Raw genomic sequence first — 18,865 nt, forward strand, 5'->3', positions numbered from 1 at the left:
TTCTATGTAATTCAGCTTTTGTATTTGTTTTTTACATTAATGTTAATAGTAATTAATAGTAATTGCTTTTTTTGTGAACACACACACACACACACACACACACACACACACACACACACACACACACACACACACACACACACACACACGGAAGTTCTCCGATTGGTTGAGATGAAAGACCAATCAGAAGAGAGAGTGTCTCCCCTCTACACACCCACCGGCGCCCACAGCGGTGTTCATTCATTGGTTTCCTCCATTGCTATTCGTCGCAATTACGCGCGGGAGAAAAGGAAATCTTTCCTTTATAGATGAGTTTGGATTCGAACTTTATAGTTTTCTTTGTGTAGCAGATTCATGTATAACTCTTGCTTATTTTCCACAGATTTACCTAACAAAAGGTGTTACACTAAGGTGGATATCTAGCCTAATGTACAGTATATTGAGTGAAGCTTGTGCGTCTTCAGCTTGTGCGTCTTTGCGCTTGCGGTAACGTTTGCTGTTTTTATTCTCTGTGTATTTGAAACCATCGTTAAGGCGACTTTTCATCCAGCCCATGCTGAGTGCCAGTGGTTTGTTATGGACTGAGAGTGTGTAATGTGGGATCTGACATGTTGATGATGATGACCAGTTGTGCTGTATAAATCCAGATGTATGGATGTTTTGTGCGCGCGCCATGTTTGATTCAAAAGAAAGGAATTGTTGTTGAGAAGTTTAAACCTTCTCTACTTTGGATTTTTTAGGTAAAAGGAGATCAAGGAATCCGTCCGCATTTGTTATTTGCATTAATTGTATCCTTAAGTAGATATTTCCCAGATTTCCGTTGGTTTTTCATTAGTTTTTTCACTGTATCGGTCCATAGGATAAAAATCAGAAAATGGCGGTGCCGCGCAAACACACACACACACACACACACACACACACACACACACACACACACACACACACACACACACACACACGTACGTGTAAAACACTAAGATTTCTGTTTATTTTACCTATTGAGCCAAATGAGGTCTTTTTTAAATAGACAATAACTAGACATTAAACTTCCTAATAGTTATATTGTTTAATTTGAAACATTTGTCTGTTTTTTTTTCTTCACTTAAATTCTACAGAATCCGTTCAGATTGATTTTCTAGAAATCGTCACGAATATAATTAGACCTTAATTTATTTGTTCTTATTATTCCAGTGGTACAAATGTTAAAAAAACTAAAACTGCTGCATTTCATTTATTTCATGGACATTAATTTAATTAATTAAACATGGTAAAAAGAAATATCAAAACTTTCAGGTTATATGAACCATGTCAAATGTTTAACTAGCATAAACAACCACATGAAGAATTTAGTAGAACTATACACTGAAACTCTAAAATAAACAGTGAGATTGTGAATAGTATAAAACATTCAAATAATGCAGTTCAAATGCATAAAACTAAACATGGGACTATGGTTTAATAATTAATTTATTATTATTATTATTATTGATAATAATAATAATAATAATAATAATAATAATAATAATAATGAATCATTATTACTAATAACATCTCTGTAGAACATTGGTACTGATCATTTCACTGTGAATATGTACGTATTCTTATGTCGTATGTTTTACATTACAGAAATTGATCCTGACCTCAAACATATCCTTACATTTTTCATTCTGTTTTCAAAGTTGTCCTAATCATTTTTAAGGGAAATTTGGTGCATTGGTAATTTCAACAGGGGGGAAATTGAAGTATTTGTTATTTTATAAAAATTTCTACTTTACTTTGAGAGTTACAACCACTTAAAATACAAATATCAGATAAATATAAATCTGAATAACACGTCCTGTTGATCGAATATGGTCAGATATAATAGAAACGAGATCGGCAGTTTGAACCGTTTACATGTTTGAGAGAAGAAGATGACGAATAAGAATATAAAATTTAGATAAAAAAGATAAATTTGGGATAAAAATGTAAAACAATATGATTGTTTTTTTTTATAGTCGTTTTTTAATAACTGAAACGGTTGTTAAACCGATGGGTAAAAAAACATCTTGTTCTGTAATGTAATTTGTGTGGTGATATACAAACTTATATATTATTTTGTCAATGTTTATAAAAAGCTACCTGATATAATTTGTAGGTAAATGGAGAAAATAAAGATCTGGCTATGCAAATAACGGCGGAGATGAAAAGACCGAGCTGAGAATGAGGAAAGTTGTTCATAATGTGGTGTATTTTAATGGGTAATGAATAAAACATGAGCAAAATAATCAGTTAACATCAAAACAATGTTTGTCATAAACTGTAGAATAAAGAATTAAAAATGTATCAGGAGAAGAATTTTTGTTTACATGGAATAGAATCCCATTCAGTACTGATAAGAACCATCTCCTGCAGCTGTTGCTGTAGGTTTAAATGTGTTGGAGTAAATCTGGTGATAATCTGAGATGAACTTCATGTTGGTTAGACTGCAACTCTTAAATAGATCCATTGTACAACATTCACCTAATTAATTTTAACTGTTGCCTTGGGTTTGTGATAGTTATTCTGCTGAAAACTAAAGCTTTTATCAATTATTTTAGTTTAATCAGGTGCTCATAATATTCCACTGTATCACTCCAGGTTCCGAGGAGGAAAATTATTGCTAGAAATACAGAATTTCGAACATTTCATCTCATCACACCAAAAACAAAAAAGAACATCCTCACCTGATTACTCTTATGGTTTGTTATGGCTGTTTGCGAGCAATAGCTTCTTTCTTGCTTCTTTCCCATATAGTCATCAGTTATGCAGAGCTCTTGAAATCACCACTGGCTTCACCTGGCCAATTAGAGAGAGACCAATTATACCAAGCAGGCGCTGATGATCATCAGTTTCATATGTAGATCGAAACACAGTCATTAACTGAAACAGAAACATCTGTGTAGGAGCTTCACAATGGGTGTGGAGACGGTTTCAAGAACCAGGTCATAAACCATGACAAGACTGAACACAGGAACCAGACAAACTGGTTCTACTGAATCAGCAAGGTCAACAATGTTGAGGATTGTAGTCGCAGTGGGCCAAGGAAACTTCATGCAGCAGATGAAAGACACATCATGCTTTGGCATTCATAGAGGTCCAGCAGTGCCAACAGCAAAGAACTGGAGGAAACTAGTTGGACCCAGGTACAGCCTTCTACTGTCTGGAGAAGTCTGGTGAGAAGTGGTGTCCTCAATGCTGAGAAATGTATGTATTTGTTTACGGCTCACGTTTGCTGTGGCAGCATTATCTTCTCGATGACGGCGGAGTCAGACCGTCGTGTAAAGTCATCCCAGAGATTCTCAATGAGGTTAATGTCTGGACTGGGTTAAGATCTGGTGGCCAATCCATATGTAAAAATGATGTGTCATGCACAATTTGGGCCTGATGATGGTTCACCACTATCCTTCCAGGTTTTAATAATGCGTTAAGTAACAAATCTCATCAGTTGTTTTCTTTGCTTGATGCAGGCCAGTTATTTGACCCTTCTGAAACATAGTAACTAATTATCTAATGGAAGGATCTTACCAATTTGCTTCTTAAACTAAGGTGGTGACTTAATCATCACCACACAGTATAACACCAAGTCAGTTCAACTTCAGGGACACCAATGTGTCCAGTTAGGAAACAAAAGTGATCGTGGCAACAGCTGCCCTGGAAAGGCAACAGAAAGCCTCCAAAAAGAATAAAATGAAAAAAATAAAAGTATGCAATAGATAAATAAACAAAATAAAAATACACTAAGAACAGTATTTTTAATAATAAAAAACTACATACAATAGAAGGGAGAAAGTAGATAAATAAAAAAACATATGAATGCAGATTAGTGATAAAACAGAACAGCTATTTTTTATGTTAAAACAGCAAAGTGTTTATGTTAAGTTGGTGAATCCAGAAAAAGTCGAGGTTCAATGTTTTGTCCCCGTTGAAAGTCCGAGTGTCCTGTGGGAAGCTCCTCCACATTCTCTCTGTGTTTGCCTTCAAGAACTAGAAGCACATCCCTGATCGCAACAGAGAGAACAGACAGTTGTTTGGATAGACTTAACTTTCTAAGGTGGTAAAGACACTCATGGATCTTCTTCACCAATGTGTTAATTGACAGGAGCATGACATTGTGTGATGTGAAAACCCAAGTATCTGAAACTGTTCACTCTCTCTGCTGGACTCCTGTTGATCTTATAAGGCTGGTATCTCATCTCCTGCTCCTCTCCTGTGTCATCTGATGAACATACAGTACCTAATGTTATCTCCAGTGTAAGTCTTTAGATAGTTGGGGATTGAAATTTCTCCCCAGGACATCCCTTTTTGACAACCGATTACCCACAGCATCGGTCATCAGCCCAGAGTTCCCTCTATGAATTGTCTCATCAAATCTGTTCCATTCATTACACTTATATATTTTAACCATTCTCTGTAGTCACAGGACAGTCTAAAGTTACATGAGATTACTGTGTATGGTACCATTTAGAAACCATGAGCATGGCTTTGGACTGCAAGTGATGCAATTTATTTTGCTATGATGGTTTAATTTGTTGTAGTGATTTCTTATCTCACCAAGGTAATTGTCAAGCCTCAAAATTATTTAGCATCTTCATGTAGAAATCTGCAGAAGTGTCTATGAGCGTGTTTACTGAACAATAACTAGACCCCATTTGTTGAAAGACAAACAGTGCAAGGCAGACAGACAGACAGACAGGCGGGTCAAGCTGATAGAAATAAGGTTTATAACCAACATAAGCATCCTGACACCAGATTCTTAGGTTAGGATGTTACCTGACCACCTGCCAGCTGTTCCTATTCTAAACAATTCAATTCAAGTTAATTTGTATAGTACTTTTTACAATTGACATGGTCTCAAAGCAGCTTTACAGAACATAAACACACAAGATGGTGCTGTCTTGTTTTCAGAATAAGGAGCATGGGTATTACATTCTGGAAAGTGCTACTTTCATCTAATTTATTGATTTATTAATGCATCACTTGTTGCTTGAATGAGAAAAACAGGAAAAATGTATTAACTCTATTAGTGTGATCCAGTTCAATTGCATTTGCATTATTAAGTATGTAAACTGTGTAAATAGTCTGTGTAATTGTTACAAAACCGAAGGGAAGCAGGTTTAGGAGTCACCTACAATGTTAGTAACAATCCCTTGTAAGCATTTTCATTAAACATCGCATTGCGCCCTCTAGTGGACTCGTGTAAAAACCTCATTATTTACATCCCTTTACTAAAACTCAAGATCAGAGATGACAAAATGACCTTTTTAGAGTAAATATCATGTTCAAATGTTTAAGATGGAAAGATCATGAACTGTGGCAGGGAGTTTACACATCAGCTGTAGTTTTGCAATATTAATTAGAAGTGTTGTGAATTTATTTTCAGGTCATTTCTGTTATTTCCAAACAAAATCAGTCAATCACATGGCAGCAGGACAACGCATAAAAAATCATGTAGACAGAGGTCATAAGTGTCAGGTAATAATCATATCAAGCATCAGAATGGGATCTCCGTTATTAAACCGAGCCAGCTACTATAGCTGCTATATATCTACTAGCTGCTATAATAAACGAGACTAAGCTACACGAGACTAACAACCTAGGATGAGTTTTAAAGAAGTACATTTTCCAGAAAATTCAAAATGGTGGAAAACCGATCAGCCAAAAGTATTTCCTTTTTTTTCCCCTCAAATGTGAACCCTGTCACTATATGGGTTGGTGTATACATGGCTGCTGGGAAACAGGATTTTAGTTTTATTCACAAATAATGACATTATTATTAATGGTGCTTTCAAAGCAGCATTCTTGTTATCCTGCATACTTATTATTAATGGTGCTTACAAAGCAACATTCTTATTATTGTGAATACTTATTAATAACGGTGCTTGCAAAGCAATTAATAATGGTGCTTGCAAAGCAACATTGTTACTATCCTGCATACTCTTCCGGACAAAATTTCGGCACGTAACTTGTCTCGCAGCTTTTATCCTAGACCCATGAATGAGGTGTCAAATTGACCGGCTCATTGAGGAGAGGTGTGCTATAACTTTTATAAGTAATCCGATAACCGGTACTTCCGGTACCTGGTCTCAAAATAGCCTTTTTTCCCCATAGACTCCCATTATAAACTTTGGAGGTTTATAACTCGGTAAGCTTTCGAACTACCTACACCAAACTCGGCCAGCTCCTTTAGGGTGATACTCTGAACAAACTTTTGGTGCACCGACTGGCCTTCCGGTTGTGCCACAGCCCCGTCCCCAAGATATGCAATATCAAAAAACTTTTTACAACATGGACATGTGACATATCAAAACAGTCAGAACAATGAGGGGAACTTCCTCACGTGTAATTTGATGAAGTCACGTGACGTCACACGATTTCACGTGAAAAATTTTTTTGAACAACATCAACATGTGACATATCAAAACACTCAGCACGATGATGGGTACTTGCCACGTGCAAGCACTATTCACATTTTCTTCAGGAAATGTACATTCTAGTTATTATTATTATTATTGTTGTTGTTGTTGTTTAATTTAATTGTCTAACTTTTTTCAGCTCCTAAACCACAGAACTTGTGGAATGACAAGGTGTATGTACAGTGTGACAAACACAAATATGCTTGTTATTCACATCCCACTGCCTCATGTCATATTTTAGGTGAACTGTTTTGTAATTCTTCTTTATTCAGACTGCGTAAGAAGACGTCTCATTCTCCTGGGTGCTCAATGGATGGGAAAATGTCACCCTGAAGATGACCATGGCTCAATATCAAAACCCTGTTAAATGTGCTATTACTATAGACTATTTTGTTATGGTGTTGAACAATGCTTCCCAGTAAAGTGTAGATACCAGCTAGAAGCGTTTTATGTAAGGGTAATGAGATCATATTAAATTCTCCCAAGCTGAATTACTGAGTTATTAAACTATTAAGAATAATCGAATGCTGAAGTTTCCAAACCAGCTTCCAAACCTTTTTGTATGGCGTTCCTTCTTTTTTTTTTTTTTTAACTTGTTCTAAAAAATTTTAATTGACTAATCGTACTTAACATGTTGAGAACGTTTCACCCTTAAGCCTTTTGTCATCCACCCACACATGCGTATCTCTGTTGGACTAGACAATTAGACAAAGAAATAAAGCTGACAATGATAGAGCTAGAAATGAATGTATTTTTGTAAGCAATACACAAATATATTTAACTATCATTTTCTATGCAGTTTTTAAAATATATAATAAACGTTTTGTGATACAATCTCCATACTGCTATTAAAAAAACATGACATGTAAACATGACTTTCTAAAACAACCAACTAAATAAATAATTTATTTAACATGCAAATAGTGTTATTAGAAGGGATTCATGAGCTAGTCAGTAATCCAAATAATAATAAAAAAAGGATTGCTTTTAATTATAGACAAATTCAGAGCCACCTAATCATGTGTGATGACGATGAGATCGTTTCAACAGATGAAGCGATATTGTTCTAAAGTACTGACAGTACTGAGACCTGCACTGTGCCTTGTTAATGTAACACTGAGCATTTTAACAATCAATCCTTTATTATTTTACCTTCAGTTTGTCTGAAGACGTGTTAAAAGCTGAGCTGTTATTCATGGGTCACGGTGGCATTATAATGTTCTGCATTATAATTATTGCTCCTTACTGAGTACAGTCTGAATCATGTATAATGGAAAAAGCACTTTTGAGCACTTTCAGTGCCGCCATGTCAGGAAATAATATTTAATTCCTTATGAACCTTAATAACTGCAGACGCAGTTGACAGAAAGAACAGCAACGGGTAGGATCTAGGTTTACATTCCAGGACTACAATAAAGTGCTGGGTCCTTCAGTCAAACCCTGCAGCCAAAATCTGCTCAGATTTGTACCTGTAGAGAATTCTGCTTATGTTATGTTATCATGTAAATTTGCCGAAAGCACACACAGTATATGAGGAAGGAATAAACAGGGATGAAGAACACGCACAAAAATCCCTGTACAGAAGGTAACCTCAGCTCAGGAGCTGGAAGGGAGCAGAACCATGTAAAAAAAATCTCATTCAAGCAACTTCAAAAAAAATTATCTGACAAATAGATATCGGTAAAATCTAACAATCTGCAAGTCGGGTAATTTAAAAATTCTAGCTCAGATAATATGTAAAAAGAACATGTACAGTAAAGACTTGAAATGACTCATGAATGGCACTTGTTTTATTACGCGGACAACCACGTGGCATGAGGAACACTTCAGCACTGGGAACCCTAAAGCTCAATATTTGATGCTACACTTACAGAGTGGCTCAAGGTTAGCAGTGTGTGTGATTAGGATTAACTAAAGTGAACAAGGTGCACAGACAGACCGGAAACATCCTCCTGTTTATGTAATAGCATGTGCTTATTATTCTACTTCACAGACAAACTCAATGGCCACTATAATAGAAATAACGCTGCCCCTTCTGATTCGTGCAATTATCCAATCTTGTGTCAGCATTATGATGCAGGAAAGCACTAAAATTCAACTGTTTTTGTTGAAAAAAAAAATAAAAAAACAGGGCTGTTGGAAGAAGACATTTTTCACTCCCAAATTCTAACTACAAATTAATTTGCCAGACATGACTCTTCATGACTATTCGCTGTAGAAACTTTGATGACTTTCCCAAATCTGTTGACTGTTGATATCAAACTGTTACTTACTTAAACAATAGCCATTTAATACATTTGATCAGATTTATTGTGTTTGGGGTTGAGTGAAATACGAATTGTGTTTCAGTGTCCCAGGAGCTGGCTTACCAGGTTCCTTATAGAATGGCTGTGTATTGCAGTTCAGAAATGTGCATCAGTGTCAACTTGCTTCCCATGAAAAGAGTGAGAAAAAGAAGACGTGAGATCAGAACATTTTGGGCTTAGTAGCACTCCAGATAGATACACCAAAGGAATTTGGCAAGCTTTCTTAAAAAGAAACAAAACAAACAAAAACATCTCTGATTACATTGGATCTGTACAGTGTATGCAAATTTAATCTCACACACACAAAGCATATAATGGGTCTCGGTGTCAGTGGTGCGACCAGTGTCAGTGGTGCTGCCTGGATTACGTCAGAGGCTGTGGCTGATTGCTGTGAGCGTTTGTGCCTGATTCGTTCTGTTTAGTGGGTCTGTGCATGACAGTCCCTGTTATGTGGGAAGGGCTGTGCACTGATGTGTTCATTGTAGCATCCAATCTGTTCTCCAGCTTCACCAAACGGTTCAAGATGTCATCTAACAGCACAGCAATGGTCCTTTTAAGATCGGCTGGGGTAAAAGGAGGCAAAATATTTAATACAGAAATAAGTACTTCATTCTCAGTAAATTTACATCACTTCAAGTATTCCCAACTCCAACCTTACTCCCATTTTTGACCAACATACAATCCATGTCCTTCACAGCCACTGGTACCAAATGGGCTAGTTTAAGTATTTCAGATCAGGCTGAAACACCATCTTGGGATAAATGTAAACAATCTAGAGACCCTACTGATCGGGAAGTATATCGACAACTTAGGAACCACTGCAAAACACAAACTCGGAATGCAAGATCTAACTACTATAACGATGCCTTTAGTCAAAATTGGAATAATCCTAAACAGTTCTGGAAACATCTAGATCACCTCCTTAATAAATCAAATAATGACACTATTAATAGCGTTATTGTTAATGATAATGTTATTGATCCTCTTATGATCACTCAGGCATTCAATGCACATTTTTCTCAAATTAGTAGTTTACTATACTCTGATTATTTAGTTTCTTCTAGTTCATCAAATCAAACTGATGGATCCTTTTCATTTTCTAGAATTTAGCCATCTGAAGTATTTCAAGCCATCTCTGAATTAAAAAATGGTAGTGTTGGACCTGACGGGTTGGAAGGCAAATTTCTTAAACTTGGATCAAGTATATTAATACATCCACTTTCTGATTCTGATATGAGTTCCATTCCAATTCCATTGTTTGGAAAACAGCAAGAGTAACTCCAATATTTAAAGGAGGTGAGAATACAGATTTAAGTAATTATCGTCCAATCTCTATTATTTGTACAGTTACCAAAATATTGGAAAAGATTATTTATCAACAATTATATAAATATCTAATCAATTAAACATTATCTCCATATTATCTCCTTATCAATCAGGCTTTCATTCTACTACAACTGCTTTACTCAAATTCACTAACGATGTATTCTCCTCCTGTGATAAGAATCAATGCACAGGTGCTATATTTCTTGACCTCTCCAAGGCTTTTGACTTGGTAGATCACTACTTGCTTACATATGATTACATAATAAAACGAACATACTCTTGTTTAATGCCTATATATAGGTCATCAAATTGTTTTACGTTTAGAGTACGAAAAAAGATAATTACCCAATTAATCTTACCAATTATTGATTATGCAGATATAGTTTATCAAAACACATACAATGTATATCTTAAACCACTAGATGTTCTATTAATAATCTGTGTAGGTTCATTTTAAAGTGCCCATATAGAACTCATCATTACCAATTATATAATCAGCTTAACTGGTTGCTGCCTGATAAAAGAAGACAGTATCACTGGCTTCAATTTATTTTTAAATGCATCTATTTGAACTTACCACCATATTTGAAAAGATGTTTTGCACAATATACTCCAACTTATTTTCTTCGACACTCTCAATGTCTGACTTTTATTGTCCCTGTTATGTGCAAAGTAGTCAGACGGAGGTCCTTCTGTTTTAATGCTCCTTCAGACTGGAATAATCTGCCTCCGTCTGTGAGATCTAATACTACTTTTGGCTCCTTTAGAACATCTTTGTAAACCTATTTGAAAACTGATTGTAAATGCTTTTAATTGTAATGGTTCCTTGAAATATTTGATTGATTGTCAGTTTTTGTAATTGCTATGGTTCCTGAAACAACTGTCTTTGTAAACATTTGTATACCTTGGAGATTCTGAAATGGCTCTGGGAGGGGAGGGGGATCTGTGAACATAATTGTCTTGTTATGTTTTGTTTGTTTTGTATTGTATTGAATGCACTGTATCTGTTGTATGTTTTTGGTCCCCCTTGAAAATCAAGATACTGCATCTCAAGGGGCTTTCCATGAATAAATTCTAAATCTAAACCATCTTGCTAAGAGAGATCAGATTAGACTACTGTGATATGATAGAAAGTCTACATGAACTCAAATAATCATTTTTTATAAAGTGGTGAGCAGCTCAGCATGCACAATACATCAATACTTGATGTGGATGAGCAAGAAGACCACACAAGGTTCTTCTTCTGTCAGCCAAGAACAGGAATCTTAGGATATTATGGGCACAGACTCACCAAAACTGGAGAGCTGAAGATCCCAATTGGTTGTTTTTTCTTTTCTAATCTTCAACTGTCCAGTTTGTGTGAATCTGTGTCCATGGAAACCTCAGATTCCTGTTGTTGGCTGACAGAAGAACCTCATGTGGTCTTTTTGTAGCTCGTCATCTTCTGAAACTCTTGACCTGTATCTACACGCTCTGTTGCCACACGATTGGCAGGTTATATAACTGCATGAACGTTTAGATGTACGGGTGTGGATAGAAAGTGTATAAGGATTTATGTATTATAGTTATATATTAAATCCGGCGAGTAACCATGCAGTAGAACATGCAGAAGTTACATTATGTTGTAGTACACAAAGCAGGACAGATGTACTAAAAATGTAGAAATATGATGTACTACAGCACAATTTTTTCAGGAGAATAAATAATTTATATTATGTCAAATGTTTTTAACTCATAAACCAGTCAGAATCCACATCAAACATCTAACAGTGAAGCACCTGAGCCTTACCGTATCCAGCCATTGAGGGGTTATATGGGTGTGAGAGCTCCTGGTTCTCTGTGCTGAGAGCTTTGACATAGCGCTGGCTCAGTTCCAGGATCTGTTGGCGGAGTTCAGCGCTGCTTTGGTGCCGTGGCTGTGTAATGGTGTAGTGCAGAAGCAGCAGGCACCAGGCCAGGCCAAAGAGAAGAAGTAAAATGCTGAGCCTCTGAGACATGCTCCTACCTCGCGGTAGACAGCCGACCATTGCTGTAGCCGAGCCGCTGTGTTGGCTTCCACCACCAAGGTCAGTGGAACGGAGGATAGGGTTAAAGTTAAATCGGTGGATGTGTGGTATGGACTTCAGTTCCAGGTCTGAGTTCAGGATTAGTAAGATGACTGGCAACAATCAGAACCAGAACATAGAGATGAAGGTAATGGTTATTGATCAGGGCATGATCAGTGATCTTAATGTGACCAGAGCTGAATCCAGAGAAATATCAGGGCATCTGGCCGCGGACTATGATGCACTCTCAAACTCTTGTATCATGATCATTCTTGTAATCTCAGCTTGATCCAGAACAGCTTGAACAGAGAAAGAAACATACAAACATACATTCATAGATAGCACAAAACTATTCAAGCACAATTTATAAAAAAAGTACTGTATAAATTAAATTACGACAAAATACAAATGTAGTCAATACGCAGCACATTTGAATTTCCGTACAGACGTTGTCGACTATCATGGGGACAGACGGTCGTCACCTTTAGTCACTGAACTCGGTTTAAATCAAGCAATAAATGAACAGAGGGTTTGAGTTTAATTATGTAAAAGGTAGAAATACGACCAGGTTGCTCTGCCTGACCCCAGAGTGACCTCTCAAATTTGTTCCTGAAAGCACAAACACTGGCTCATATTACCATGTTTACATTACTGCCCTGGTCTTTCCACTTCATGACAGAGCTATAACACTGAAGTTAAAGACGCCTCATTTATCTTAAACACCATCAGCAGTTAGTTTGGTCTTAGCAGAAGTGAATCATTATGGAACATACTTATTCCATACAATGTCTTCTTCATGAAAGAGGCTCAAAAACAGGCCTCTGTTTGAACAGGTGAAGTGTGTTGAATACAACAGATTAAATATACTCACCGGACACTTTATTAGGAACACACGTCCCATTCACATGGTTATCCAGTCAGTATGGCTGATGGCTCAGTGCATCCCTTTATGACCACAATTCATCACTGTATAACGACTGCATCCAGCACGATAATGCTCCATGTCACCACACACAAGTCGTCTCAATCTGTTTCCACAAACAGAATGATGGTACTTCAGTGGCCTTCACGGTCACGTGTTCCATGACACAGAACAGGAGATATACAGCATTATGTGACAGCAACACGGGCCAAAATCTCAAAGAGATGTTTCCAACACCAAAACTGTGGCTGTACTTAGAGCTCAGCGGGTCCTACCAAGTACCGGTACTGGGTTCCTGATTAGTACGGAGGGAGTGTACTCTGATTACGGATACTGTGAGGTCTAATTTCAGTGATATTCCATGTCTGTAACTTCTGTGATATTTTAAATAAATATAAATAACAAAACAAAAAAACTTTCATATGTTCATATTTGAACTGTTGCCAGTGTCTGTATGTATTTCCCAAATTGCTGCTATACATTTGCTAAGCATTTTAATTTGGTATTAATGAAACTTCAGCTACGCCGATTAGTTTAGGGAGGAAGACGGGCTTAAAAATAAAACTATAGCCTTGAGTTACAGGGTGTGAAGAACATCAGATCATTATGGACTTTTATTTGAGCTTCACATACAGGACATACAGAGACTTATTATTATTATTATTATTATTATTATTATTATTATTATTATAGGGGTCAAGCCCCGAAGGGGCGTAGACACCTATTGTTATCGTTAGTTTTCTTATTATTATTCTTCCGCCACTGAAGTCAAGAACCGTACGTAGGAAAGTTATGAAATTTGGCATACATGTAGAGGCCAGTCTTAGAAGTTGGCGTGTCTAGCTCAAACCCTCTAGCTCCACCAGTCCAAACAAATTGAGGGGCAAGTTGGCACACAACATGAACCATACGTAGGAAAGTTATGAAATTTGGCACAAATGTAGAGGCCAGTCTTAGAAGTTAATATAGCAACTTTGGTGTGTCTAGCTCAAACCCTATAGCTCCACCAGTCCAAACAATTTGGGGGCAGTTTGGCACACAATATGTCTTGGGTGCTAATATCAGAACCAGAATCAGAATCAGCACCACAGTGACACAGACACAGACATTTCGCAACGTTTTGTGACAGCGCCACCTAGTGGCCATGAGATTTTCACGTTAAGTCCAGTATTTTACGAATGCAATATCATATCGCTACGAAACTTATGGTTCATCAGCGACATATTCTAAGCGCATCTGATCAGCTTGACCCCGGAATCGCTGCTTGCAGGTATATTTATTATTATTCCTAATGAAGTCAAAGGCAGCCCATAGAACCGTACCTAGGAAAGTTATGAAATTTGGCACACATGTAGAGGCCAGTCTTAGAAGTTATTATAGCAACTTTGGTGTGTCTAGCTCAAACCCTTTAAACACCAGTCCAAAACAAATTGGGTGCATTTTGTCACACTCACACACACATGGATCAGAATCAGAATCAGCACCGCAGTGACACACACACAGACAGACGCTCGCTCGCTCGCTCACTCACTCACTCACTCACTCACACTCTCTCTCACACACACACACACACACACACACACACACACACACACACACACACACACACACACACACACACACACACACACACACACACACCCCGCAACGTTTCGTGACAGCGCCACTTAGTGGCCACGAGATTTTCACGTTACGTCCAGTATTTTACGAATGCAAATGCCATATCGCTACGAAACTTGGTATGGTTCATCAGCGACATGTTCTGAGCGCATCTGTTCGGCTTGACACCGGAATAGCAGTATTATTATATTATTATTATATTTTCCTGCACTAAAGAGTGTGTGTGTATTAACGCTATCACAACACACACACACACACACACACACACACACACACACACACACACACACACACACACACACACACACACAGAGACAAACAGCCCAGAACATTAGGACATTTGTGTTTACGTATGTAGCATCTTGCTAGCTAGCTAACTAGCTAACTTGGGCTAACACACAGACACAGCAATCAGGAGCTCGTTATAAAAGTATTTTGTTCACCGTATTGAGTCCGTCTGTTTCTGTGGGAGATCCAGGGTCCAAGAGCAGCTTCTGTGTTTCCAGGACTTTTATATCTTTGCTAGTTTTCTCGAGGTGAAACGACACAGTAACCGGGGTGCGTTCAACGGCGTTGTGCCGAAAGGTTTCCAAACACGGAAACAGTGTTGTGTCCGAATTTGCTCTCGTTACACAACACAACTGTGATGTCGTACACAGAGAATAATGAATGCTATTTCATGAGATTTTGGTTTTAAGGTATATGTTTTCCTGCTTAATGTCTGGTGAGTGAATATACTGTATATATATGTATACAGAGATATGATTCTTCAAGTTATATAAAGGAAATAAGCAAAAAAAACAACAACAACAAAAAAAACCCCCAAAGAATTAAAATGCAACAAATAATAATAATAATAATAATAATAATAATAATAATAATAATAAAATAAAACCAACGCCATGGATTAATAAACATTCTTTAACTCTTAATAATCAGTTCGAGAATGTTTATTAATAGATAAACAAAGCTGTGTGTACCACAATTTCTTCTTCTTCTTCTTCTTCTTCTTCTTCTTATTATTATTATTATTATTATTATTAATATTATTTTTAAGCACAAATATCTATGTGCAAAATTAGTTTGCTCCCAATGTAAGTATTCCTTGGAGCATCCAGGGACTGAGATGGTCGTTCATGCACATCTCAGGACCGAAAATACAGTATGTCGAGATTTCCTGCCACAGCAAACAAATCTGTGTTTCTATTTTTTGTGTTTCTACTGTATTTCAGTGTTTCTACATCACTGATCCATGGGCTGTGGATGGATCAACAAAACTGTCTCTGAGTCAGAGCATCTCCGTCATACGATGGACAATCCCACAGCGACTGTAGCATAAACTGCTGAAAACGACAGAAAGGAGTCAAAATGCATAGAGCATCACAGCTTGTTCTGTATGAAGCCACATAGCCACAGAACATTCAGAGTGATGAACATTCAGTGCTGACTCTTGTGTACCAAGTGGAGATATGGCCATGTGAGCCTTAGAACTAGACCATAGAGCAATTGAAGAAGACTTGTGATCATGTGGATGGCTGTGTGTGTGTCACTTACCTGAGGAAGAGATGCACAATGTGAGGCCAGTGGAGGCTTACTAGCTATTTTCAAATGGCGGTTGAAGACCTACTTATTCAGGAAACACTTTAACTAGCATTTTGCATTTATAAAAAAAAACCTTTGAAACTTTTTCATTGTAACTTTGAACAATGTTTTAAACTCACGGTATCTTAAGTACATAACCTAGTGAACCAGTAATAATGTATCCAATGATAGAGATTTAAGTACTTATGTATGTCGCTCTGGATAAGGGCCAAATGCTGTAAATGTTAATGTAAATGTAAATGTGGAGACAGTGTGATGGTTTGAGAAACGTTCTGCTGTGAAACCCTGGGTCCTGGGAATAATGTGGATGTTACTAAACATTGTTACAGACCAGGTGCCTTTGTAAATAATAACTGTGCTCTCTAACATCAGTGTCCTCTTCCAGCAGGATGATGTTCACTTCAAACACTGTTCAGGAATGATTTGAGGAACATGACAAAACCTTCATTTTGATTTGGCCTCCAAATTCCCCAGATCTCAATCTGATCCAGTATCTGTAGGACTTGCTGGACAACCACATAATATCCATGGGGGCTACACCTCACAACATACAGGACTTAAAGATCTGCTGCTAAACCCTTGGTGTAGATTCAGAGGTCTTGTGGAATGTGGTAGCCTAGTGGTTAAGGTGTTGGTCTACTGATCGGAAATTCATGAGTTAAAATCCCAGGTCCACCAAGCTGCCACTGCTGGGTCCCTGACCAAGGCCCTTAACCCTCAATTTCTCAGTTATATAAATTTAAATTAAAAAAAAATTAAGTCACTCTGGATAAGGGCGTCTGCTATCTGCCGTATAGACTGATCATTATGTCAGTAGGCAAACGTACAAAATCAGCAGGGGATCAAATATTTTTTTCCTCACTGTATAAAGCAGGTGATTTTAATGTTATGGCTAATCAGCATGTGTGGGTTTTTTTACCCTCTCAGCTGTTCAGTTCAAATATTTGATTCTTTCGTGAATTCTTCCTCTTTCTTCCCTGCTATTCTGTGAGATTTAAACTTTCATACAATGTCATCAATGGTGTATCTTGGACTTTTAAATGTCGGAAGTTTCATTACCATTTTGGTGAAATTATTTCTTCTGTTTGTTACAGAGCTTAAACACATGCATGGTGAGACATCACCTGGAGCAAGTGTCAAGTGACAAGCAAGTTCACAATTTTTACATGGCTGAAAAAAATTACATTTTCCGTCATGGGTGTAAATCCCATGGGGGACTCTCTATTGTGATAAATATATGTATGTATACTTAAATAATTGTGTAAGTAGAAAAAAAATGCAAGAAATGCATTTAGAAACAGTTGAGGCTGCGGCTCAATTAATGTTGAACTCCATTAAGTCGGGTATTTTATTCACTTTAAATAAAGCGATTCTCTTTAATGTTGTTCTCTTTAATGCAGACTCATTCATAAATTAGTTTTGCCAAAAATGCTGATTACCAATGTAATTTTCTATGAATCTGCTATATTAGCGATTAAAATATCACTTATCTAGTTAACGTTAGCTTGTTTACAATAGCTTGTTGTATAGTGCACTGCAACTACAGTAACACGTTTCCCATGCATTGTTTTATTTGAGACAACTTGGCATAATGTTAACTTAACATTAACGGCCACAATTAGCATATTGTTTAGCTGTGCATTTACTAAATGAGCACTGTGCAACTGACCCCACTGTATTTTTTTGTATAATCAATTTCATTTTTCGGTGTACCTAAACACCAAATAAGTACAAAAAGTTCACATATTAAGGCAATTTGGTTTTAAAAATGGGTGCTTATGAAAATGTCACAATATCAATCACAGGCAAAGGAGACAGAAATTATTGAGGGATAGGTAGAGCAGGGTCAATCAGATGTACAGTGTCAGGTAAGTGTGTTGTGCTTTTATTGAAGGGATAATGACAGATTTTTTTTTTTTGGGTGAACAATTTTTTTTAATGTTTTCGGAGTTGTGGCTGTTCAGCAGATGAACATCACAGGCTCATCAATTTACATTTACATTTACATTTACAGCATTTGGCAGATGCCCTTATCCAGATCGACATACATAAGTGCTTAAATCTCTAACATTGAATACATTAATGCTGGTTCACTAGGTTACATACTTAAGATACCATGAGTTTAAAACATTTGTTCAAAGTTACAATGAAAAAGTGTCAAAGGTTTTTTTTTAATTATTAATTTATTTTTTTAATGCAAAAGATAAGGAAAGAAGTGCTAGTTGAAGTGTTTCCTGAATATGTAGGTCTTCAACCTCCACTTGAAAATAGCCAGTGACTCAGCTGTCCGGACCTCTAGGGGAAGTTCGTTCCACCACCTTGGTGCCAGAACAGAGAAGAGTCTTGTAGTATACTTGCCTCTTACCCTGAGAGATGGTGGAACCAGTCAAGCAGTGCTGGTAGATCGGAGGGTGCGGGGTGCAGTGCGTGGAATGATGAGGGCTTTGAGGTAAGAGGGAGCTGGTCCATTTTTGGCTTTGTAGGTCAGCATCAGTGTTTTGAATCGGATGCGTGCAGCTACCGGAAGCCAGTGGAGGGATCGCAGCAACGGGGTGGTATGCGAGAACTTTGGCAGGTTGAAAACAAGCCGGGCAGCTGCATTTTGGATCG

At 37.3% G+C, this 18,865-nt stretch overlaps 1 protein-coding gene across 1 annotated transcript; it reads right to left on the reverse strand.

The window, feature by feature from the left end:
* Positions 1 to 8,200: 8,200 nt before the first annotated feature.
* ccdc126 (coiled-coil domain containing 126) lies at positions 8,201 to 15,316 on the reverse strand. The gene is made up of 4 exons (XM_027157485.2): positions 15,097 to 15,316; positions 12,983 to 13,139; positions 11,856 to 12,410; positions 8,201 to 9,303 (listed from the first exon to the last, which is right to left on the reverse strand). Exons 3-4 carry the CDS (start codon positions 12,091 to 12,093, stop codon positions 9,104 to 9,106), a joined length of 438 nt encoding a protein of 145 aa, XP_027013286.1. The 5' UTR covers positions 12,094 to 12,410; positions 12,983 to 13,139; positions 15,097 to 15,316; the 3' UTR covers positions 8,201 to 9,103.
* Positions 15,317 to 18,865: the final 3,549 nt, after the last annotated feature.

This window comes from Tachysurus fulvidraco, chromosome 7, assembly GCF_022655615.1.
Source record: "Tachysurus fulvidraco isolate hzauxx_2018 chromosome 7, HZAU_PFXX_2.0, whole genome shotgun sequence".
NCBI classification, from domain to species: domain Eukaryota; kingdom Metazoa; phylum Chordata; class Actinopteri; order Siluriformes; family Bagridae; genus Tachysurus; species Tachysurus fulvidraco.

What these genes read in the sequence shown, in the direction of transcription:
- ccdc126 (XM_027157485.2), bottom strand. Translation starts at nt 12,093, where the DNA reads ATGGTCGGCTGTCTACCGCGAGGTAGGAGCATGTCTCAGAGGCTCAGC. An exon ending in CCCCTCAATGGCTGGATACG is followed by an intron (nt 9,304 to 11,855) that starts GTAAGGCTCAGG and finishes CTTTTACCCCAG; the next exon opens with CCGATCTTAAAAGGACCATT.